Consider the following 25,807-nt stretch of genomic DNA (forward strand, 5'->3'; position numbering starts at 1 on the left):
GGAGTTACTACTTCCCTAAAGCTCTGATCTATGGCCCCCTCTGCCTCCCGAATGATCCTAAGTTCATCCAATTCCAGCTCCAGTTCCCTAACACGGTCTTGGAGGGGCTGGAGATGGGTGCACTTCCTGCAAGTGTTTTCAGCAGGGACGTCCATGGCATCCCTCACCTCAAACATGTTGCAAGAGGAACATTGCGCTGCCTTCACTGCCATCCCTCTGAAAGTAACCTTTTATAAAAAAAACTGGGTCTAAAGAATACAAGCAAAATGCAGCACTTACCTACTTACCACAACGGGTCTTATTATTTAGGTTAGAGGAGGAGGGCGGGTGGGAGACACTACCTCTGTAGTGCCTCGGGTTCTTCTCCTGTGCGCTTTTAAAGGGAAAAAAACCTACCCGGCTGCCCCTCCGGTCTTCGTCACTTCCCCCTGCTGCTCCTGCTCTTTAAAAGGGTCAAATCTATATGTTTGTTAATTGAATTCTAGTTGGAATGCCAGGCTTCTAGGAATTCCTGCCCATGTATTTGTTTAGCCTGTCCCAGAATGGATGTATTGTCCAAGTTGAATTGGTGTCCCTCTTCGTCTGTGTGTGTATACTAGTGATAGTTGGTCATGTCTTTTGGTGGCTAGTTGGTGCCCATGTATCCTGAGGGCTAGCTTTCTGCTCGTTTGTCCAATGTAATGTTTGTTGCAGTCCTTGCAAGGTATTTTGTATGTGACTTTTGTTCTTTTCATTGTTGGTACAGAGTTCTTCTGAATTCATCTGGAGCTGTTTCAGTGTGGTTTGTGGGCTACCATGATGCCTATGGGCCAGAGTCATCTGTTTGTCATCTCTGAGATGTCTTTGATGTATAGTATGGTGGCTAGAGTCTCCGGGTGTGTTTTGTGTCTTCCTGTTTAGGTCTATTGTGCAGGAATCGGCGGACAGTGCTTATTGGGTACCCGTTGTTCCTAAACACGTATAGGTGTTTTTCCTCGGCTTCTCGTAGTTCCTGGGTGCAGCATTGTGTTGTGGCTTGTTTAAATAATGTCCTGATGTAGCTCTGTTTCTGGGTATTGGGGTGGTTACTCCTGTAGTGGAGTATCTGGTCAGTGTGTGTAGCTTTCCTGTAAACATTTGTCTGCAGCTCTCCATTGGCTTTTCGTTCTACTTTGACATCCAGGAAGGGGAGTCAGTTATTGTTCTCTTCCTCTTTGGTAAATTTTATACCAGTAGGGATGTTGTTTGTGTTTGTGGGTTTCTTCTAATTTGTTGCATTTCGTGATGACAAAGGTGTAATTTACATAGAGCAGAACTGGTGATGCAGAGGTTGGAATGAACAACCCTTCCCATGATCCAGCCCAAGCTTTGGGTCCACTATGTGAATAAGTCTTGATATTGGTGATCCCATAGGCGTCCCATTGATTTGTTTGTAGATCTTGTCGTTGAAGGTGAATTGGGGAGTGAAGCGCAGGTCTAGTAGTTTGAGGATCCTGTCCTTGCTGATGGAGTTGATGCTGTCAGGTGTTTATGTCCTTAGTTCGTCTAGCACTGAGGCCAGTGTTTCTTTGGCCAGGATGATGTTTATTTACGAGGTCATGGTTTCCTTTGACATGATGACCCTATTGACATCAATAAACATCACCCTAGCCAAAGATCCACAACCTCAGCTACAAATCTTCTGCAAAATCTTAAGATTCACATCAATATTTATTGTTCTGCTCAGAGTTAAATGTATTTTTGGATTGCTGGATTTCAGTGGCTTAACACAGTTCATTAGAAAATTAGTCACCTTCCTACTGTACTGATCATGATGGGTTTCATTATAAACCCAAAATGCTGTGCATGTAACTTAGCCCTACAACCAACTCACTGTGGAAATTTCAGTTTGAGTATCATTCAAAGCATTTGCATGACCTCTGAATACTGAATGCAAGTTTGATTTCTTACTCAGAGTTGGAAGGTATTTATAATTTTTAGAATGTATATTTGTTATTTCTGGTATGTTCAAATGGTTAACACAAAATCAGATCTTTAGTAATGTACAATATAGTACCTTTTTGATTCCAGCCAAATGCAAAGACTGATGAATGCATGGATTTGTGTCAGGGTATGATTGTGATGTATACTAATAGTTGCTTTGACTGAATTCCCAAACCTTTTTTCTGTTATTTTTCTTTACAGCCCAGATGGGAGTGGGAGAGGGTAAATCTGTAGGGGAGTGGTACGGACCCAACACAGTGGCCCAAGTACTAAAGTAAGTGAAAATTCAGAAAATGGAAGGGAATCTGCCTTCAAGGATCAGGTAAATGGATTGTAATGTGGGAAAATTGGAAATGGTCCAACTGTAAAAGAGAAGAATGATGGAAGTGACCACTGAATTAAATTTGTGTAAGTCAGTGTAATTACACAAATTTAATTCAAGAATTCTACATTAAAAAAAACATGTTTTTTAAAAAGTTGGTATGCCAATATTTGCTTTACAGTTCTACTCTCTCCCTCCTTCCCACGCAATACAACTAACTACCATCAAATCAGTCAATATCTCAACCGCTGTTATATCATAATGGCCAAATGACAGGCCTATCAGATGGCAGTGTTGCTCAGCTCAGCATGAGACTTGGAAATGTGGATGAGTGGCCTTCAGTCTCCTGTTGAACCACTTTCAAGATGAAACACTGTGTCCTGGTTACAGATCCCACTTCTGACATTCACCTGAGGACAATCAGTGCAAGGGAATGGGTGATGAATAGTGGGACAATAGAAAGCACCGAGGATCAGAGAAACCTTACCATGCATGTTTCCACTGATTTCTTAAGGGATTAGGACAGGTAGATAGATGTTTAAGAAGGCATATTGTATACTTGCCTTTATTAGCTGAGGAATAGAGTTTAAGAACAGAGAAGTTATGCTGGAACTGTGTAAAACATTGACTAGGTTATAGTTAATGTAATGTGTGCAGTTCTGGAATCCACATTATCGGGGGCATGTGATAGCACTGGGGAGAGTGCTTAATATTTACCAGGATGTTGCTTGGATTGGAGAATTTCAGTTATGAAGAGATATTGGACTGGGGTTATTTTCCTTACAGCAGAGGAGATTGAGGGGAGACGTGTTTGAGATGTATAAAATTATGAGGTGCATAGATAAGGAAGACAGACAAACTTTTTCCTTTGATGGAGGAATCAAGGAGCATAGATCTACGATAAGGGCAGAAATTTTCAAGGAGATAAGATGGAAAAAACCTTTTCAGAGGGTGACACAAGTCTGGAACTCACTGCCTGTAAGGATGGTATAGGCACAAATCCTCAACGTTTAAGAAGTACTTAGATGTGCATTTGCAATGCCAAGGCAGATAAGGTGATGGCATAAGAACTAGAAAATTAGATTAGAATGGTTAGGTGGTAGTTTTGACTGGTGCAGACACAATAGGCTGAAGGGTCTTTTTCTGCTTTTTCATGGTCATGGAGTGGTAGAGATCTGCAGCACAGAAAAAGGTTCTTGTTGAGACAAAGTTCCAGTATCATGTTTTGTGCCATTATCAGCTTGCTGAAAAATGATAGTTTGAACCAGTCTAGCAACTCAGAACTGAGCATCCATGAGGCACTGTGGGCTATCATTAGCAGTGGAATTATACTTAAACATGATCTGCAACCTCATGGCTCAGCATATCTACTACTTTGAACTATGATTGATCCGTGGCTTGATGGTAATGACAATGAAGAATGCAGAAGGACATGTCAAGAACAGCATCCTGCACACCTAAAAATGAGGTGTAGACCTGGTTAAGCTACAAAGCAAGTTTACTTGCATGCTAAACGGCATAAGCAAGTGATAAACAGGGCTTAGTGATTCCACAACCATTGGAGCATATCTATGCCCTGCAGTCCTGCCACATCCAGTCTGTAATGGTGGTGAACAAATAAAGAGATGTTTTTAAAGTAGAGGTGGTTTGGATATAGTTGAGATTAATTCCCACTAGGGGAATTGGTATTAAAAACAAAGCCAAATCCCCCTGGATGACAGAGTACGATGAAGCAGAAGGGCGTCTCAACGCCTTCCACCTCTGCAGCCTGATTCGCATCCTGGACATCAGTGGACTGACTGAGTCAACAACAGTGAGGTCCTGGCCCATGCCTAGATACCCAGCCTCTTCACCCTGCTCCAACAACACCATCTCCACGTGGTTGGGCAATGTACACTGCATGTCATTCGGGAGGATCCTGAAAGTCCTGCTGCACGGGGAACTGGCCTTTAGCAAGAGAGCACAAGAGCGGCCTGTCTTCGTTTCAAAGATGTCTGCAAGGGAGACATGAAGTCACTGAACATGAACTTTGAAAGGTGGGAAGACATTGCAAACGATTGCTCTCGCTGGAGGCTGGAATTATGTAGAGGTCTGAAAAGAGAAGAGAAGCTGAGACTTGCAGTTGAAGAAAAGCACACACATCGAAAAAAGAGCACCAAGACAACACCGGAGGATAATGCCTTCAAATGCAGTCGCTGCAGCCAAGATTGCCACTCCTGTGTGGACCTCTACAGTCACAACAAACTGTGGTGTCCCAACAAAGATTTAAGCAAGACTTCCTAGGTGCAGATCCATGGTCTAATGAGACTAACAGATGCCACCAGAGTACAAGTGAAAACCAAGCTGAACATAGTAAGTTTAGAGGTGAACTGAGAAAGAAATAAGAAATGCCAAGTGAGCGAATGAGAAGGGACAACCAGGTGACATAGAGGGAAGCAAATAGTCTTTGATAGGCATGTACACAGTTAAGGGATTTAAGGAGGACTGGTGCCAGTGAGGGTTCAAAAAGGGTATTTATGGATGAAATGGTTGCAAGGAAGGAGTCATGATTGAAGTGTGTAAGTGTTTTTTGTATTTATCTTTATCAAGGAAGAATATGCTACCAAAGTCACAGTGAGATAGATGGAGATAGATTAAATACTGGATAGACTAATATTGATACAAAGGCATTACTAGGAAGGCTGGCTGTGCTTTAAATTGATGTCACTTGAACTAATTCAAATACAACTAAAGGCATTATTGGTAGAAGTTGCAGAGGTACTTCTGATCCTTCTGAGATACAGGGGTTTCTCCAGGTGTCTGGAAAATTGCAGCTGGTACAGCCTTGATCAAAAAAAGGGTCAGAATAAGCCCAGCAACTAAAGGTCAATCTGTTTAACATCAGTGGAAAGTTTTTAGTCTGATCAAAATGATCATTTCTAACATTCAGTTGGACAAAGGTGAATTAATTGATGAAAGTCAATGTGGATTTGTTGCAGGAAATTTTCATTTAACTAATTATATTTTTTGATGAAATAACAGTTAGCATTAATGTAGATAATGCAGTTTATCTGCTGTAAATGCACTTCCAGAAGGTGTTTGATTAAAAAAAAGGTTCAGCCTCAACCGTAAAATTGGATGGAATTTAATGTCATCACCCTCTCTTCCTTCCTTGGGTAAGTTCTGGAATGCTCCTTCTGAGAGTGTGTAATGGATACAGATTTAGTCGTGGTTTTCAGAAGGAAATAGAGAATTGGATAACTATCTGAAGCAAAAACATTTTCAAGGCTTTGGAGAAATGGGGCCTGGCACTAAATGAGTTGCTCATGCAAATTGCCAGCACACACACAAGGAGCTGTAATTTTTCCTGACCAAATTTTGCAGTCATCCCCAAATACAAGAAAGTTAATGGGACACCAGCAACATGGTCTAAATCATTCCACTTTAGTGTAGTGCAACTTCTGAGTAAACAATACAAAGCGTCACATTCTCATGGAGTTACATATTCTCTAGCTTGCTGTTTTATAAAGATCATATGCTGTACACACTCTCTGCAGTATTCTTGGTGGTGTAATACAATATCCAAGCATGTCTACGAGGCTATAATGTAAAGGAAGTTCTGACTGTTGCATTTTATGAAGCATTTTTTTCAAACGTCATATGTAAATTTTTAAACTACCACCTTCAGTCTAAGATTTATTCTGCTTAGTGCAATTAACTTCAGATCCTTTTCCCTGTTCTTCAAATTGAAATGTAAACATGAAAGTAAAGAATGTTTGTTTCTTTTTCCACAGAAAGCTTGCTTTATTTGATGACTGGAATGCACTGGCAGTTTACATTTCCATGGACAATACTGTAGTTATTGAGGATATCAGTGAGTGTTAATATTTTTCTTCATTAACAATGATTCCTCAATTAATTAATGCAGAGTGATGGGAATTTGATTAATTATTTTGAGCTGGCCAACAATGGTTTGAATTCTGTTGCAGAATGTGGAGATCAGCACCACTCTCTGCCATAACATCTGCAAGGTTATGGAAAATTGATTAGAATTATGAAAAAATACTTTTGAGTGTGAATTCATTTTCCTACTCTTTCATTTTTTTTTTAAGTGTATGGGGAACCAGTAAGTAGGAACACCTCTTTAAAAACAAGTAGCTACTGATGGTGGTTGATGCTTCAACAGCTAACAGTATAGTTTGGGGATTTCCAAAGCTTCCTGTTTCTGTTGAGCATATTCTAAATGCCCATGGAACATCATAGCAATTGGATTACCTTCCCTCATAAAAATATTGTTGCGGGAGACTTGTATTCTAGTGTACAAATGGTTCAAAATGTGTTGCTGGAAAAGCGCAGCAGGTCAGGCAGCATCCAAGGAACAGGAGAATCGACGTTTCGGGCATGAGCCCTTCTTCAGGAATCTGTCTTATGCCCGAAACATCGATTCTCCTGCTCCTTGGATGCTGCCTGACCTGCTGTGCTTTTCCAGCAACACATTTTCAGCTCTGATCTCCAGCATCTGCAGTCCTCACCTTTCTCCTACAAATAGTTCAAGTCTCTTATTCAACAAGATTTCTGTTTGCTTGCAACCCTAATACCTCAATAATGGCCTCTTTTACCGGATTCAAAATTACAAACATAACATGTTGGGATATTTTGGTGTTACAGAATTTGTCTTCAAAAGCAGAGAATCTAAAATACCTTCATGCTATTTTTATGGCTGCATTGCAGCCTGGTCAAAACCCTCAAACTCCCTGCCTAATAACATTTTGGATGTACTGTCAGAAAGGGACACATTGCCTCCTCCTGATGGGCAGTTAGGAATGGACAATAAAGCTGTCTGCTAGCCCTGTTCATTATTTTTTCTAAAAATGTATTCATTTAAAGGAGTAAAAAATATGAACATCAGATAAAATATTGGACTGGGGAATTTCTCTGAATTCCTATTCCCATGGTGGAATTTCAGTGCCTTTGACCCTATCTCCTGCAGGCCATTATAAGAGCGAAGCCCCAATATCAGAAGTTCTGAAATTTGCACAACTAAAGCTTCCCATCACCCGTGGTTTTATGTTTAAATTAAGGTATTTCCTTTCACAACGTAGAAGATCATTTCACACTTTATTAGCATGCATTTGTTTTTTAAAAATTAAGTATTTGTGAACAATTAACAATGATTACGTGGCGATACTAAAGTAAGTTAACTTTGGTTCCAATGCAATTAACTTCAGCTTTCTCTTTTTAAGTTAGTGATTTCCCTTATTGGCTGGTAGCCTAATCACTCGCTATCTTTATGTTTAAAACAAAATATGGCAATTGAGTATTTTACACTTTTTGATTCTGATAGCTCTAAAAGAAACATTTGTGCCAGCAGAAAGCTAACATGATGTCACTATTTAAGAAAGGTGGGAAAGGCCAGGGAACTATAGACTGATCCTGATATTGGTGGTGGGCAAATTGTTGGAGGGAACTCTGAGGGACAGGATTTACATGTATTTGGAAAGTCAGGGACTGATTAAAGAGAGTCAACATGGCTTTGTGCGTGAGAAATCATATCTCACAAACATGATTGAGCTTTTTGAAGAAGTAATGAAGAGGCTTGATGAGAGCAGAGCTATGGACGTGATCTATATGGACTTCAGTAAGGCGTTTGGCAAGGTACCTCATGGTAGACTGGTTAGCAGGTTAGATCTCATGGAATACAGGGAGAACTAGCCATGTGGATACAGAACTGTCTTGAAAGTAGAAGATGGACGGTGGTGGTAGAGGGTTGCTTTTCAGCTGGAGGCCTGTGACCAGTGGTGTGCCACAAGGATCAGTGCTGGGTTCACTGCTTTTTGCCACTTATGTAAATAATATGGATGTGAACTTAGGAGGTATAGTTAGTAAGATTGCACATGACGCCAAAATTGGAGGTGTAGTGGACAACGAAGAAATTTACCTCAGAGTACAACGGGATCTTGATCAGATGGGCCAATGGGCTGAGGAGTGGCAGAGTTTAATTTAAATAAATGTGAGGTGCTGCAATTTGGAAAGGCAAATCAGAGCAGGACTTATACACTTAATGGTAAGGTCCTGGGGACTGTTGCTGAGCAAAGAGACCTTAGAGTGCAGGTTCATAGTTCCTTGAAAGTGGAGTCACAGTTAGAAAGGATAGTGAAGAAGGCATTTGGTATGCTTTCCTTTATCGGTCAGAGCATTGAGAATAGGAGTTGGGAGGTCATGTTGCAGCTGTACAGGACATTGGATAGGTCACTTTTGGAATATTGCGTGCAATTCTGATCTCCTTCCTAGCGGAAGGATTTTGTGAAACTTGAAAAGGTTCAGAAAAAGATTCCCAAGGATATTGCCATGGTTGGAGAGTTTGAGCTATTGGGAAAGGTTGAACAGGGTGGGGCTGTTTTCCCTGAGGAAAGAGGATGAGGGGTGACCTTATAGAGGTTTATAAAATCATGAGGGGCATGGATAGGGTAAATAGACAAGGTCTTTTCCCTGGGGTGGGAGAGTCCAGAACTAGGGGGCATATGTTTAAGTGAGGGGGGAAAGATTTAAAAGGGATTTAAGGGGCAACTCCTTCATGTAGTCGGTGGTGCAGGTATGTAATAAGGATGACAAAAGAAGTGGTGGAGGCTGGTACAATTACAACACTTAAAAGGCATCTGGATGGTTCTGGGAATAGGAAGGATTTAGAGGGATATGGACTGAATGCTGGCAAATGGGACTAGATTAATTTAGGTTATCTGGTCGGCATGGACCAGTTGGACTGAAGGGTCTGTTTTTCTGCTGTATATGTCTATGACTCTAAAAGACATAATGTTGAAGTGCATTTCCATCATTATTTTAGTGAATTGTTATGTGCTGCAATTTTGAGAACTCTTGGATTAAAACATTCCCGAACTCGTCAGGAGAAATGTTTTTGTTTCATGCCTTTCTTTTTGGTGTCTTTCTCACTGACCATCTTTTCCTCCCTTCCATTACTTCTGAAAAGGTTAAATTAGTAAGGTTTTCCTTTAACTAACTTTTATTGTCTGTTTTACCAGACAATTTCCACTGTAACAATTTTCCTTTGGCAAACAATGTCATCATTAATGCAATTGTGCAAGCTGGTTTTGTCACACTGAAGACAATTAGTATGTTGGTAGTGACACAGTGAAAAAGCCTATTTAACACCATACATTCTCCATTTGTTACTAATTTTTGTTTTCCTTAAAATTCTTTCAGAAAAACTTTGCAAACATTGGTCTGAAAATTGCAGGTTACAAACAGATACCTCACTATACAGAGGTGATGTGTCCAAAAATCAGACTGTATCCGTGCACTGTAAGGATTGGAAGCCACTTTTGTTGATCATACCTCTACGTATGGGAATAAACCACATCAATCCAGTTTACATTAATGCGTTAAAGGCAAGTTGAAAATTCATCTCTCCTTCTGTTTTTTTTTTAATCAGGTGGTTTCTTGATCTTTATGCTTATTGATTTTACATTAGATCGGGGTGGGGGGTGTTTTTAGCAGAAGGAATGACTTATGCCCCAGAGGAAGATGAACCTGAGAGGCGCCCTATCAGCTGAATGATATGAGCTGTACTATGGCTATTTGTCCCCTTTGTTTAACAAGAGTTTATCTCTCGAACATTTGTTGGTAGCAACCAATCGTCATTCTCAGGTCTCAAATTCTATAACCGATTTATAAATATGACTCATTCAAAACTTTGGCTTCTGAATACTTTTGCTTTGTCAGTGATTGTTAAAATTTACCAACTGGTCACTAGAAATTTTGCTTCTGAAAACATTCCGAGCTGAACTCAAATCAAAACATTGTTTAAGAGTATACACCTTAATTAAGTCACTTGCATACTTAAATACTTGATACCACATGTATCTGAAACATTAAATAAAAGCCAAAAGAACTGTGGATGCTGTAAATCAGAAACAAGCAAAAGCTCAGCAGGTATATGGCAGCATGCGTGGAGAGAAATCAGAGTTAATGTTTTGGGTTGAGTGACCATTTCTCAGAACTCTGTTTTGAGGAAGGCTAACTCGATTTGAAACGTTAACTCTGATTTCTCTCCACACGTGCTGCCAGATCAGATGAAGAGCTCCTGCCCAAAACATTGATTTTCCTGCTCCTTGGATGCTGCCTGACCCTGCTATGCTTTTCCAGCACCACTCTGATCTTGATTCTGATGTCCAGCATCTGTAGTCCTCACTTTTGCCATGCTGCCAGATCTGCTGAGCTTTTCAGGCAATTTCTGTTTTTGTATCTGAAACATTAATTTATTATTTTCTCTTTGGAGTTTGGGTGACATGTTGCATACATCCAGCATTATCTCTTTTTTACTTTGGACTTCCAGTATTCATAGTTTAATATCAATTTTTAATCATGTTAGTTAAGCTGAGGTCCGCCACCCTCTCCTAGTAACTAAAAACATTTATTTTCACTTCTCTTAATCTTTTCTTCCTTGTCTGTTTCAGGAATGTTTTAAAATGCCTCAGTCTTTAGGAGTCTTAGGTGGAAAACCAAACAATGCTTATTATTTTATAGGATTTCTCGGTAAGTACTGAATGTAATTACTTGAGTTACCAGTTTCAGTAGCAGTTCAAAATTATAATGTCGGCACTGAGTAATGCGAAAGGATAAAGTAAACTCCGCAACTTGCTTGTAGTCAAATCATATTGCATGGTGGACAAATCAGAACAGAGTACTGAATTGTTCGAGTATTGTACAACGTTGTGATTTTTATAAACATGACTTTAGAGCTCTGGTACAACAAGGTGTCGTATTCCATTCAGAATGTAACATTTTCCTGGTCTGCCAATTGGGATGAGTTACTGATAATTGTCAGATAATCTTTGCTGAATAACTACTGCTTATATATTCTGTCATTTTAATTCTCCCCTTCACCACACTGACAAACATCTTCTGTAACTGTTCGTCATGTAGTTTTTTTTGTTTTGCTATATTTAGTCACAGCAGCTGTGCATTAAAGGCTCTCTGCCTACCTGATCATTCCTTTTGACCTGTTTTTACCTTTTCTGTAATCGTCCCTACAATGTTTGTCGAAGTTTTGACATTATAATTTGTCATTTTTCTTCATCCAATATTACCTTATTTTAATCTAAGATAGTCAGGTTTTGATATGCCTTTATGTCGTATGCAAGGCATTATACCTTTTAAATATTACTATTGTAGTACTGTACAAGCTTACCCCCTCTTTTGTAAAGTTATTTCCTCTTGTTATTTGGTTCCTAGTCATGATGTAGACCATGAAGCAGTCATGTATGATATTTAGTCAATTGTGACTCTAAACTATTTTATATTACATTTATTGAATTTTTCCATTAAAGTAACATGCTATTCTTAAATACTCTGCCTACCTCTTTATTGAGCAATTTTATCTTTGATCACATGCTGATGTAGTGCTCACTATTGTTAATACTGAGAAAGTGCAAAAGCCCCCACTGTTAGAGATAAGTAGGTACATCCATGTGACAATGAATAATGACTTTCACTGGAACAATAGGTATACTGACAGTCGATACCTTGACTGAAGATGTCTGAGTGAGAATTCATGATTAAACAGCAGGGAACAAGGATTCCATAGTTATAAGAATTAACTGTAACACTCTTATTCTTTGAGAGTTCCTTTTGAGTTATCAAATGGGCTAGGAACAGCCTGTTTTGGAGCAAGAATATTTTTATTGTGCATTGGACACGGGATGGAATGACAAGATCTTAGAGAATATACATTGGTCACTTTGTTTTGGTATTGTAGTTATTTGAAGCAAAATTATCTCTTGAAAGCTTTTGAATTGAGCAGTTGCTAAATTTTTTTTGCATCATTCATCTGCTCTTGCACTGAATATTCTGTCTACACAGGAGATGAACTAATCTATTTGGATCCTCATACGACTCAAGCTGCAGTAGACACAGAGGACGATGGGAGTGTGGATGACTACAGTTATCACTGCCAGCGAATACCACATCGTATGAAAATCACACATCTTGACCCCTCAGTAGCTTTAGTGAGTGATACTACTCAATTGTTTGCTGTCTTAACCAAGAGTGATCAGTTTTGTAAGTGGAGCCCATAGCCACAAGGATGAGAACCAGTATTATGTTCAATTTCTCTAGCTCCACCCCCACCATCCCACAGCCCTTCCCTCATGAGGAAGCACCATACATAACAGTATCCTAGTCAAGTTATACATGCATGAGAATTATTTAAATATTTATATATCAGGATCCAGTTTTCAACTGGATAACGCTAATTGTACATGCTAAGTCTAGGTTAGAATCATTGTTGTTATGTTATCATAGGTTGTGTCCGTGTTAGCCCTTTGCAGAAATAATTCACTTAATAAGCACATGTTGCACAAAAGATATTTTTCTCATGTCACCATTGCATGTTTACCTTTTGTGAGTTCACCTATCAGTTTCATCCTTTTCCAGATGAGATATCCAAATCTTTGTCTAGTTCTTGAACGTTAGACATCATCATCTAAAACCTATACCTTTTTCACTTACCCACAGCTAAGTTTAATCTTTTCTTCTTAATCTGTAGTTCATGTTGAACATCATCTACTATAGTTTTTTGTTTTTTTTTTCAGTCAATTTCATATTTATTCACAATATTTGTCTTCAGTCATCAAAACTGTAAGCTTAACTGGTAGAATTTTGTGTAATGTTGCTCAGTTGTCTTTTGTTTGAAAATTAAAGCACGTGCCCAGATTTTCTAGTCTTTTGCTCAGTAGAAAAATTGATTCAGAGGGGGGATGCCTTGAACAGTATCTGACTTTCATGTTTAAAACATCTGCAACAGATATACCTTGTTGTAACAACTACTTTTAATGTCTCCTTTTAATTTGACATTTCTGAACATTTTTAATGAAGTTTATTTTTACTACCTGGGGAATCTAGAAGGGGGTGGACAGTTTCAGGGTAAAGAGTTGATCATTCAGAACCAAGGTGAGGAGTAATTTCTTCCCTCAGAAGGTTGTGAATCTTTGGAATTCTGGGTTCCAGATAGTTGTGAACTCACCATTCTTGTGTATACTTTACACTTGGATTGACAGAGTTTTGATCTGTCAAGAAGTCAAGGTATGTGGGGAGCAGACAGACAAGTGGAGTGAGGAGGAAAATCAGCCATAATTGAATTGAATGGAGGAACAAGCAAAGAGCCAAATTATCTTTGCTTGTTCCTATTTATGTTCTAATCCTTGCTGTTTAATTTTTGAATCAATACCCCCTGTTTATAGATTTACTTCTTCCAGAAGTTTTCCTTTAATGCTTTGTTGATTTGTTTGTTTGCAGGCTTTAAAATTTATTAAATATATACTTTGTTTTAATTTTTCCTCAGCATAGTGCAAATCTTTTTATTTCTCCAATATCCCATCCAAGTTATCTGGCCTTTCAACTGTTTCGGCCTACTCAAGAATTTTGAAATAAAGCCTTACCACAAAGGAGTGGTGATCTTGTGAATTTCTTGGTATCTCATCTTGGAACTCCCGATAGGCTGCTCTCACCTTTTTTATTCATCTGCCTTTTGCTTCCTGTTCTTTACTGAATTTCTTTACAACATTTTGGAGAACCCATTCTACCTTATTAATACATTGTAGTTGGGTAATACCAAGCTAACTTTGCAACAAAAGGTAAACATTTAAAATGTTCAGATGGGAGGAGAAAACTTATTTCCACTTTTCTTTGTGAAGCAAGGAATACATTTCTAGACCTCTACAAAAGTGTCGTAGCACCATCTGCTGGTAAAATAGTGATGCAATTATGCAAAAACCTTACTCCATGTCAAAAAATAGGAACAGGAGTAGGCTGTGATATTAGATGGCATACAAGCAGTGATGACCTCAAAATATATTTTGATGAGTTTTTCTTTTATTCAGTCACAGGATGGGGATGTCAGGGGATGTCACTGGCTAACCTAGCATTTATTGCACATCCCTAATTACCCAGAGTCAGCCTGTACTGTAGGTCTGGAGTTACATGTAGACCAGACCAGGTAAAGATGGCAGCTTCCTTCCCTGAAGGACATTAGTGAACTACATGGGTTTTTCCCAACAATTGGCTACAGACTTTTATTGAATTCAAAGTTCCGTCATATGCCATGGTAGGATTCATACCTGGGTCTCAAAACATTATCTGGGTCTCTAGATTAATAGTCTAGTAATAAATCAGTATTCCATCACCTCTCCTTGACCTTTTAATGGCTAGTTATAGCATGGAAGATTTGTAGTGCTGCACTGAACAGGAAAGCTAGAATTTTGTCTCCACCTAATTTTTTGAATTCTAGGAGAACTTTATGTGCCCCCAGGTGAAGCAAAGATTGTATTTCCAAAGTGGGTTCTCTCTGAACTTCTTGCAATAATATTGATTGACAAGACAGTTAGGATACATCTGCAGCTTTGGGCATCCTGGTGTACACTTAATGGTAGGGCATGAAACTGAGATTGTGTTACATTGTTAAGTTCACTGAATCAGAATTTTCGTATGACTTCATCTGGCCCACTGTGGCTGAGCTGTCTCTCAAGACATTTAGTCCCATTCCTTTTCCATTTCTTCACATCCTCATTTTAAAAAAAAGTAATTTTATTTCCATCACAATTTCTGGGACTGTGTTTTATATCCTAATAACTGTCGATGTAAGAATATTTCTAACTCTCAACATGGATTAAAATCCCATTGTACTAGCCAAGGAATTTGAATTCTGTTAATCAAATAAATCTGCAATAAAAAGCTAGTGCCAGTAATAGAAACTACTGGCTTATCGAAAGAACACATCTGGTTCCACAAAAGTTCTTTGTGGAAAGAAGTCTACCATTCTTATTCAGTTTAATCCATGTGTTTCCCAATCCATTGCACTTTGGTTGATTCCTATCTGCCCTGACAAGCCACTGTGTTTCCAAAACAATTAGGGATGGACAATAGATGACAGCCTTGCCAGACATTCATATCCTATGAATTAAAATGAGAAATATTCATTTTGTTTCTTTCATGATCTTAAAAATTGGCCCTCCTAGTTTATCAACTCTGAGTAGAAATAACTTGTTTTCCCAAATGACTTATTAAAATCCTAATCCTCATTGTACTTGCTATTTTTGTGTCACCTGAATATTTCACTATTGTCTCCTCTTTACCACAATTCCAGAGCCTTTATCATATATTTGTATACGAAAAAGATACATATTGTAACTGTTACAACACTGACCCTTGGGGAACACCATTGTTTACATTCTGTCAGTGTTATTGCACACCAGCTGTTCGGAAGTACAGGGTCAGTTGATTTACAGCAGATTTTAATAAGTACTCCCTGGGAAAGCACCTTGCCGCAAGTTTGCTTCCTATGTTCTTGGTCTGAGAACAGCCACACAGCCCAGTTACAAACAAGAAAATCTCCACAGGAAGACTTTGTGGCCTACAAAATGAATATTCTCAAATGAATGTTCTTTACTTTGTCCTAGCATTGAGGATAAATTCTGTCTGCTTTTCTATCTGAGTCACATGTCAATACTGAAAATGTGGTGATAATAAGTGCCCATTTCCAACCATTTGTTTGATTATAAAGAGACCCTTCACTAAGCTCGAGAGTCATGGTGGTAAGAGTGCAATTTTCCCTTCCCCAAAGATAGTGGAAGGAGAAATAATTGGATGTGTCAGACCTGAAGAGCAATTCCCACCCTTCTCACCATCACCTCAGTTAAGTGCTGGGTGAGAAGGTCCATTGGGCACTTGCTTGACTTGTCAGCAATTGGCCAATTAATAGCCACTTAAGGTCCTCAACTCACCATCTTCCTAAATACCTTCTCCCAGCAGGCAAACAAAAGTGGCTAATTTCCTGACTAGGAAACAATCCTGGTGTAAGCACAGATTATCTTGGTTGGGGAGCTGCCGTGTATTTCCTGATCCAGTTCCATCTATCCCTGACCCCTTTCCCCATGAGCCCAATCCCACATCAAGAAGAAAAGCATGACATTTTCTTGCAGTTGGGTCCTTTGAAGAGTAGGTCTGGGTCACTGGTGTTGAGGCATGTGATAGGGCGAGAGACTCTGGTGATCTGGTCCATTATTCCATCACGCGGTGGCAAGTTAGTTGCTTCCTAATATGCCTACTCCACACACACCCCCCACCCCCCAACCCCAGTGAAACTTTATGAAAGGGAAGCTTTTGCTCTAAGTTACTGAGAAAATGAAGTGCTCAAAATGAAGTGTATACTGTTTTTTTCTATTGAGTAAGCCTAAACAATTTGAACACAAGACAGCAACAATCAAGGAACAATGTTCCCATTTGTGGAATAATGTAGAATCACAACCTTTCTATCAGAGACAGTTGCAAGATGATAATGTCATTGAACAGTCTAGATGCTTAGATTAATGCAGTGGAGATAGTAATTCAAATCTCATGATAGACACTGGGAATTTAAACTGTTAATTAATCTGTTGGTTTGGACTATGGGATTATTGTAAAAAGTCTCTGTCTCATTAATGTCCTTTATGAAAAAAATCTGCCATGTTTACTTTATGAATGCTTCCAGACTCGCAGCAATGTGGTTTACTCTTGGTTTAACGACCAAGCCAGTCAGTTATATCAAATTGTGATAGAAATGTTGAGTCAGAATAAAAGCTGATGGGCCACCCATCATTGACAGGTTCCAAAACAATAAAGACGTTCCCTGTATCGCTCCAAGTCTGACATAGTCATATACACAGAATTATAACTTAAGCCAATTGCTCAGACTTCTAAGTCTCCACATCTGATGTGGCAGTCGTGAAGGAATGGCCTGGAAGTTCTGAACACTGAATTCAAACCCCATTTAAAAACTCAAAGCAACAGAGCAAACATGGGCTGAAAACTAACTAATGCTCAGCCTCACCTTAGTAATCCATGCTTTTTGCTGAATGTACTTGGAAGAAGCACTGACAGTGGCAAAGGTTCAGAAAATACTTGGGTTGGAAACGTTAGCGTCTATTACCAAGAATGCTGAGTAGGACTACCACTGACTGAGCTGGCCAAGGACAGAAAAGCAACAACACAAGGAGAAGCATAGTTGACTTTGTCTTTGTTGATCTACCTGTAACAGATGTCTGTTACAGTATTGATGGGACTGACCAGCACTGAGTCCTGTGAAGATAAGTCCTGTCTTCACACTGCGGACATTCTTCATCATGCAGCTCAACTGGGCATCCATGAGGAACTAGGGACCATCAACAGCAGCAGAACTTTACTCAACTACAATCTAAAGGCACAGCTCAACCCTCACTCTGCCATCACCATCAAGCCATGGAACTAACCCTGACAGAGTATGCAACAGGCATATCAAAATATGAAATTCTACAAAACAAGGTCCCATGCATGCAATATATAGAACTAAGCAATTTTACCATCAAGGTATCAAAAAAATCTCTGAAGCCTGCTGCACTCAGTCATAGTCATACAGCACGAAAACAGACCCTTCAGTCCAACTCAGTCATGCCGACCAAGTTTCCCAAACTAAACTAGTTCCATTTGTTTGCGAATGAAGGTGAACAACTTAAATAACTAGTCCGAGGAAGAGGCTCAATGCTGGAGGAACTCAGCAAGTCAATCCAAAAGAGAAGGCTAAAGCACTTGTAACAATGTCTGGCCATAAGTCCTAAGTAGATAATCCATCTCTGCCTCTTCATTCAATTTGATTTACTCCATGTGATGTCAAGAAATGGCTGTGTACACTGAATACAGCAAACACTGATTGCCCTGACAATATCCCAGCAATAGTACTCAAGATATTATTCAAAACTGGTTGTGTCCTTAGTCAAATTGCCATTCTACTGGAAGAATGTGGAAAACTGGAGTTGTATCCTGTTCTCAAAAAGCAGTACACATCCTAGCTGACCAGTTACGACTCCATCAGTCTACTTTTTCATAAGAATGATGATGGGTTTGACAACAGTGACATCAACAGCATGATCACTAGTCCTCAGTAGTTTTTGCCTGGATAATTCAGCTCCAGATTTCCTTTTACAGTCTTGTTCCAAACGTGGACAGAAGAGTTAAATTCCAAAGGTGAGGTGAGTGTGAATCTTCCTGATAGCAAAGCAGCATTATAATCAAATATATCAGCTTTTCACACCATAAATTTGAAGTCAATGGAAATCTGCGTAAAAGCTCTCTACTGTGTTGAGTCGTACCTAGCACATAAGAAGGTGGTTGTGGTAGTTGGAAGTCGATCATCTCAACCAATATGTCACTGCAGAAATTCCTCAGGTCAGTCTCCAATGTCCAATTATCTTCAGCTGTCTCTCAAATAAACGTTTGGTCTACCTTAAGGTCAGAAGTTAGGAGTTTTGCTGATAATTGCAGTTTTCAAATCCATTCATGACTACTTACAAAATGGAGCAGTCTCTTCCCACCCGCAGGAAGTCCTGGATAACATTCAGGCTGTTAAGCAGAAAGCAAAATTTGTGCCAGGCAATGACCATCTCTTGATATCCAACAACGTTACCATCACAAAATCTCACAATAATATCCTTGAAGTTGCCATTGATCAAAGACTTAACTGGATCAGCTGCATAAATGCTGTTGCTACAAGAGCAGGTCAGAGGCTGAGAATTCTGGAGTAAGCAACTAACTTATTGAATTCTAAAAATCTGTTTGCCACCTGCAAGGAACAAGTTGTCTCTGATGGCATTTTTCCCACTTGACTGGATGTTGATCTAGCTCCAAAAGCACTATCGGCTTAACATCTTTCAGGATAAAACAACCGGTTTGATTGGCATGCTATTTACCACCTTAAATATTTAATCCCCTCCAATATCAGTTCTCAATTGCAGTAGGATATACCATTACAAGATGCCCTGCATCAATTCACTGAGGCTCCTTTGACAGTACTTTACAAACTCCAAGCTACTGCCATCTTTCACAACACATTGGTGATAGCCAGATGTTGACTATCTCCAATAAGAAGCAATCAAACCATTGCTTGACAGTCAGTGGTGTTACCATCACTGAATTCCTCACTATCAATATACTTGGGGTAACCATTAATCAGAAACTCAACTGGACTCTTGCCACATAAACATAGTTTAGCTACAAGAGCAGCCCACCAGCGACAAAGTACAAATCAGAAGTGTGATGGAATATAGCCCACTTGCCTGGATGGCTGCAGCTCCGACAACATTCAAGAAGCTTGAAACCATTCAGGTCAAAGCAGTCTTCTCGATTGGCACCACATTCACCAGCATCTATTCCCTCCAGCCCCCACACTCAGTATTAGCAGTGTGTACTATCCACAAGATGCACAGCAGAAATTCACCAAGATCCTTAGAAAGCACCTTTCAAACCCACAATAACTTACATCCAGAAGGACAAGTGCAGCAGATACATGATAACACCAGCATCTAGAAGCTCCCGTCCAAGCCCTGCTCACCATCCTGACTTGGAAATACATCACTGTTTCCTCACTGTCACTGGGTCAAAATCCTGGAATTCCGTCCTTAAAGACATTGTGGGTCAATCTACAGCATGTGGACTGCAGCAGTTCAAGAAGGCACCTCATGACCACCTACTCAAGAGTAATTGGGAATAGGCAATAAATACTGGCAAACCAGTGACGTCCACATTCCATGAGTGATTTTTTTTTTAAAAAAGGCCTCTCTCCTACAAGTCACTCACGATCTGACCTGAAACTTTATCACTGTTCCTTAATTGTTGCTGGATTAAAACCCTGGAACTTCCTTCTTAACAGCAGTGAGTGTACCTATTCTATATGGACTGCATGGTTCAAGAGCAATTAGTACAGGCAATACATGTTGGCCTTCTTGACACTGCCCACAAACCACAAATGAAGGAAGAGAACAATAAAGTCTAGTGGACAAATAATGGGAAACTGCAGATTTCTTCAACAAAGAAAACCCTATGTGCTAGACCATAACTTACAGAACAATCTAATTTTCTATAGGGAGAGAAATTGCCATCCTTGCCTGGTCCAGATGCACAGCAATGTGGTTGACTCTTAACAGCCCTCTTGGCAATTAGAGATGGGCAATAAACACTGTCCTCATCAGTGAGGCTCTCATCAAGTGAAAGAATTTTTTAAAAATCCCTGTAACATGTAGAGTTATCACAGTTTGAGCAGTTCTGAGCAATGAGGAAACCTGGTTGAGAAATACATTATGCACCATAGATTTGTTCTATATGGGTACCTTCAAGAAAAACGATCATTAACTGCTTTCAGATCTTCAAAAATATCACTTTGAAGCGAGGGCTGAGATCAAAGATTGACTTGGAGTTTATTGTTCTTTATCTTTGTATTTCCCACTTATCTTCCTGGGGGTAAACAATTCTGTTACATAAATGCACCTTGCTGGGAATTTGTCTATGAGACAGAGTGAACATTCATCCAAGTCATTATCAAACTTAAAACACTAAGTCAAAGTGTTTTTCTGTATATGTTTCATGTCTAATTGCATGAGCTTACACTCCGTCTTCCTTTTAATGTATTCCACGATGTTTGTTTCTCATTGCAGGGATTCTTTTGCAACACTGAAAGAGATTTTGAAAGCTGGTGCAATTCTGTGCAAAAGGTACAAAATTAAACTTTTTTTTTCAGTTTTATTCTGAATTCTGATACCTCTTTTATGAATTAAACTTCAAGGTGAAATCTGTGAAGATTACATGCGATCAAAGGAAATTCGGTTAAGACCAAAAAGGCAATGAATTAAGAATGAATTGAAGTAACCATGATCCTCCCATGTTTGAATAATCTGTTACTGTGCAACATCAAGGCTTAGAAGATCATTTATTTATTTTTTAAAATGTGCAAATTATTTTATTTTGCCTCGAGATATAAGTGCCAAGGCAATTTAGTTTATCCAGATGTCTGTGCCCAATGCCAATATTTGTTTCCATTGGACACTTGGACATAACAATACTCAATAATACTATCCCAACGATCCAATACAACTATCCTTGTTGAATACACTGTTGTTTTAGTTAATTCTCTGACACAGAACTTAAGAAGATTCGAGAATGCTGATTAACTTTGTTATTGTTCAAACAACTTCAGAGTGAGAGCCTGACTGTCTAAACCAGATTCAGTTTGATACTCTGTCTAACTTCTGTCCAACACATACAGAAAACCATCAACCTTTATATTCTTCCCTCCATGACCACATGCACATACACTATTTACATTTCATTCTTATGCAATAAACATAAAATCTTCCATGGCAGAAATCTGTTTATACTCTCTAGTCTGCTCCCAAGGTTGATAGTCTTTGGGGGATACAAAGTTCCTCTCCAGTAATTCCTGCTGACATGGGGGCTTTGGGTCTTCAATGTTTTTGCCTGCTAAATATACCGTACAATACTAGCTTGTAAAGTGTCTCTTATTCTGTTTGAAACACTCATTTTTAGAATCTTATTTAATTCTCAATACACCACCTACAATTTCACCTCCAGGCCAGACTCCACATGACTTTGAACTGTATTGCAGATCTTTCATTATCATTGGGTCAAAATCCTAGAACTCTCATCCATAATGGGATGGTGGGTGAATTTGCACCAGATGAGCTGCAACAGTTGAAGAAGGCAGTTCCCCAGGATTTTCTGAAGGACAATTGGGGATGAACAATGTGTGCTGGCCTTTGCCAATCAGGCTCACATCCCATGAAAACATTTTAAAAATTGCCAATGTGAGAACTTTGTAGAAAATGCAATCCTTTTTAGGTGTGAATTTTGAGATGATGTCATATTTTCCATTTGGAAAGTTTTTAGGTTTATCCACAGGGTGAATTTGATATTGATTTAATTTAGCACTGAGATTTGTGTTATTTGTGCTCCATGTTCTTCCAGGTAATTTTATTTTTCTTAAAATAGAGAAAACATTTAGCAGATTACAGCCGCCTTGTTCATTGGGCATAATTATTAGTTCTTTGCATTAATGACAAGGGAAAGTCTTTTTCAAAAATAGAGATCTTACCTTTGAAAAAGAATCTTCTGTGGGATTTTCTATGTTCATGTCATAAGCATTGACATCTGAGAGGGCTGTAACATAAAAAGTGTATTGACGTATGCCTAATGTTGTTAACGTACAAAACAATAGGAAATTCTGAAGACGCGTAACTTCCGAATGTTTGAATTGGTTGAGAAACACCCTCCACACTGGCCTCCTTTTGTCCCTGCGACCAAACCTGAAGTGCAGACCACAGGAGCAGGTAAGATTTATGCTAAAACTTTATTTCTTAATTTTATCCCTGCAAGCCCAATGGTCACCTCAACGCTCCCTATAGCCTCAGTACCAATCTCCCTGGTTTCAGCCTTTACTAGCATTGCATTCACATCCTATTTTGTATAATATCTGGCCTATTATCCTGGCCTGACTAGCTCACTGTCTTCTCCCCAGAAAAAGGATTATGAATTCTCACTTCCTTCAGTACTTAAATCCACAGCGGCTCAGTTCTCTTTCCACTACCACATCTCTGTAAGCACTGCATGCTTCTAATTCTGGTCTGAAGTATTATTTCCACTCCACAAAGCCTGGCAGAACTTGTGCCTTAAGTATCTTTGGCTTGTTGCTCTTTTATTCTCCTTCAGAAGCCTTCCAAAAATATTTTTATTTTCCCATCTCTTAGCTTTTCTTAAGTTTTCTATATTTTCTGCATTAAAATGCATTGTTATAGTTTGTTACATAAAAGATTCAATACAATTGTAAGTTGTTTTTGTGACTGTGTTCCTTTCATACCTCTATATTTAAAACACAAAAATTGTTTCTATTTTGCTGCATCGAAACAATTATGAACAAAAATTAGGGCTGAGCAAGGTTTGATTAAATGACTACTTAAAGCTCAGTGCTGTGGTGCATCATGACTCCATCGTATCTAATTGTATGTTGAATAATCCTAATGATTTTACCTCTGTGTCCTTGTTCAAGCTCTACTGTTGACTTTGAATCAAAATATTTTACCTTTATCTGTTCTAAAGTTTGCCTTTCGATAATTTCACTGCTGTCTTAGTATTTAAGTGGAGAAAGCTGCAATACAAAGGGACGTTGAGGTACTTGTGCATGAAACACAGAAAGCTAGCACACAGGCACAGCAGGTAATCAGGCCTTTATTTCAAGGGAGTTGGAGTATAAGAATGAGGAAGTCTTACTGTAACTGTACAAAGTGCTGGTGAGACTGTCTAGAATAGTGTGAGCAATTTTGGTCCCCTTACTTAAGCCAAGGTGTTGTTTCATTGGAAACTGTTCAAAGAAGGTTCACTAAGAAGGTTCACTAAGAAGGTTCACTAAGAAGGTTCACTAAGATGGTTTCTAGGATGGAAGGATGATCTTATAAGCAAAGGCCAAACAGATTGGGACTCTTCTCCCTGGAGTTTAAAAGAATGAGAGATGATCTCATTGAGACAGACAAGATTCTTAAGGGGCTTGACAGGGTAAGTGCTGAGAGGATATTTCCTTCACAGAAGAGTCGAGAACCAGAGTACCTAATCTCAAAATGAAAGGTTGCCAATTTCAGACTGAGACGAGGAAGATTTTTTTTTCTCAGAAGTTTGAGAGTTTTTGAAATTCCTTGCCACAGACAGCTGTGGGCAGAATCCTTGTGTATATTTATGGCTGAGATAGACAGATTCTTGATCATCAGGGAATTGAGGGTTATGGGGAAAGGGGGAGGAAAGTGGACATGAGGAATGTCAGATCACCCATGATCCTTTCAAAGGGCGGAGCAGGCTCAAGGGACCAAAAGGCCTACTCTTGTTCCTATTTCTTGAGGTCATAGAGATGTACTGCATGGAAACAGACCCTTCGGTCCAACCTGTCCATGTCGACCAGATATCCCAACCCAATCTAGTCCCACCTGCCAGCACCCGGCCCGTATCCCTCCAAACCCTTCCTATAGGTCTTATAATGAAGTAATAATCTGTGTTTGTTTTTGTACCATTAATAATTTTCTTTTGTCTTTGGCCACAGAGTTTGTTGAGCCAGCTGACAAGCTGTTTGAGTCAGAGGAAGAATTTGAAATTCTCAACGTTTAAAGCAGCCGGTTGGACCTCCAATTACTGCTGCTGAATGATTACAGCAGAGACTGTCAACCATTTTTATCATTCAAGCAGCCTTTTTAACAAGACAAGTGCCTGATTTCATAAGGACATGGGAAAATTTGCAGCACACTTGAAAATAATGAAATAACTCCCACTTAACAAGCAAGTTGCTTCCACGTAGTTGACTCGCAACCTCATTTTTTTTTTGAACAAAACCAGAAGAGACAGAAAATTCTAACAAATGGATCTTCCTCATTTTTGGTGATCATCTGGAAGCAAGTGTTATTTAGAAAAAGATGTTGTTGAGAGGAAGTGGCAATATGAGCAGGACAACATTCAAAGAAAGTGACTGGTTTTTAGATGAAGAGAACCTTTCATGCACAAGATGGTAGCATTATGCTCTACTCAATGCTTCTGACTGTTAATTATCCTACGGATCGTCTGGAGCCTATGTCTTGGAGAGATGAGTATCCTCCTATTTATCTGTTCTTTATCCACCTGAAATAGGGGATGTGTGTCCCATAACTGAGTCTATCGTCAATGCTGCATTCCCACTTCAAATCTTCTGGGTTTTTTTGAGGGTATCATTGTGATTTTCAACTTCATGTATGGACTTTTCCACTTTTTGTCAAATATAAAATTCCAATGTATTTATGGCTTCATGCCCAGTATTGTTTTTGTGTACTATTAGTATTGTGCATTCATTTGACTGCCCCAAAAAGTCCAAATCTTTGTGTAAGCCACAACATTGCAGTGTGCATTGTAACATTTTAATTTTTAAATTTCCCTCAAAAAAACTTTTAAGTTTCATTTGATTAATGTGAACTTAGAAACTAACAATATACCAGTCCTGTCCAGTACAAAACTATTTATTTTAGAGTGATGCCTGCACAAAGCAAGTGTCATATAAGAGCTATATGTCAGCTTGAAAATATAGGAAATACACAGCCATTTTAAAAAAAACTTATCCCATGTAGCTTTTCAGATATTAGCTATCAGCTCCAGCTTTTTCACATGACAGCATTGTCTGTCCTAACCCAAGATATTGGCTCCATTTTTAAGATGGACATGCAAATTAACTAGTTTGTGCAATCAAGAGTTGGCATTGCATTGTCCTTAGGCTTTATAATGCCATGCTTTTATACCATGCATCTAAATATTAGTCAGCTACTAAGTATGTACTATACATTATCTGTATTGGGCAGCTTTAGCTGTTCCGAATGCAAAAGGATTTATCTTATTTAAACAATGCTGGATGCAAGCGACTACACATTAAATAACCTCAAAATAAACTGTGTTTAGCAGCTTCTGAAATATTTTTAAGCCCTGTCAACCTTGCTGAGAAATTTCTGAAGGGGTGATGTACCGCTAATAATATTTAATAAACATTTAGCTCAGGAGAAGTAAAACAGATTAGTTTGAAATGATCTTTGGGTCTGTGATCAAGGTGCAGAGGTAGTGAAATGCATGTTAAGAAAAGAAACTACTGTTAAGGCTGCGGATATTATATTAATATCCGTG

The 25,807-nt window shown here is 39.0% G+C and overlaps 1 protein-coding gene across 1 annotated transcript in view; it reads left to right on the forward strand.

The window, feature by feature from the left end:
* Positions 1–25,592, forward strand: part of atg4a (autophagy related 4A, cysteine peptidase) — a 44,223-nt gene extending 18,631 nt beyond the window's left edge. Inside the window, exons 4-11 of the mRNA XM_043705019.1 lie at positions 2,164–2,236; positions 6,058–6,137; positions 9,482–9,666; positions 10,735–10,813; positions 12,140–12,285; positions 20,773–20,829; positions 22,350–22,461; positions 24,216–25,592. Coding sequence (XP_043560954.1) covers positions 2,164–2,236; positions 6,058–6,137; positions 9,482–9,666; positions 10,735–10,813; positions 12,140–12,285; positions 20,773–20,829; positions 22,350–22,461; positions 24,216–24,280 — 797 coding nt within the window. The 3' untranslated portion in view covers positions 24,281–25,592. The remainder of the gene's footprint in view (positions 1–2,163; positions 2,237–6,057; positions 6,138–9,481; positions 9,667–10,734; positions 10,814–12,139; positions 12,286–20,772; positions 20,830–22,349; positions 22,462–24,215) is intronic.
* Positions 25,593–25,807: the final 215 nt, after the last annotated feature.

This window comes from Chiloscyllium plagiosum, chromosome 15 (assembly GCF_004010195.1).
Source record: "Chiloscyllium plagiosum isolate BGI_BamShark_2017 chromosome 15, ASM401019v2, whole genome shotgun sequence".
Taxonomy (NCBI): Eukaryota; Metazoa; Chordata; class Chondrichthyes; order Orectolobiformes; family Hemiscylliidae; genus Chiloscyllium; species Chiloscyllium plagiosum.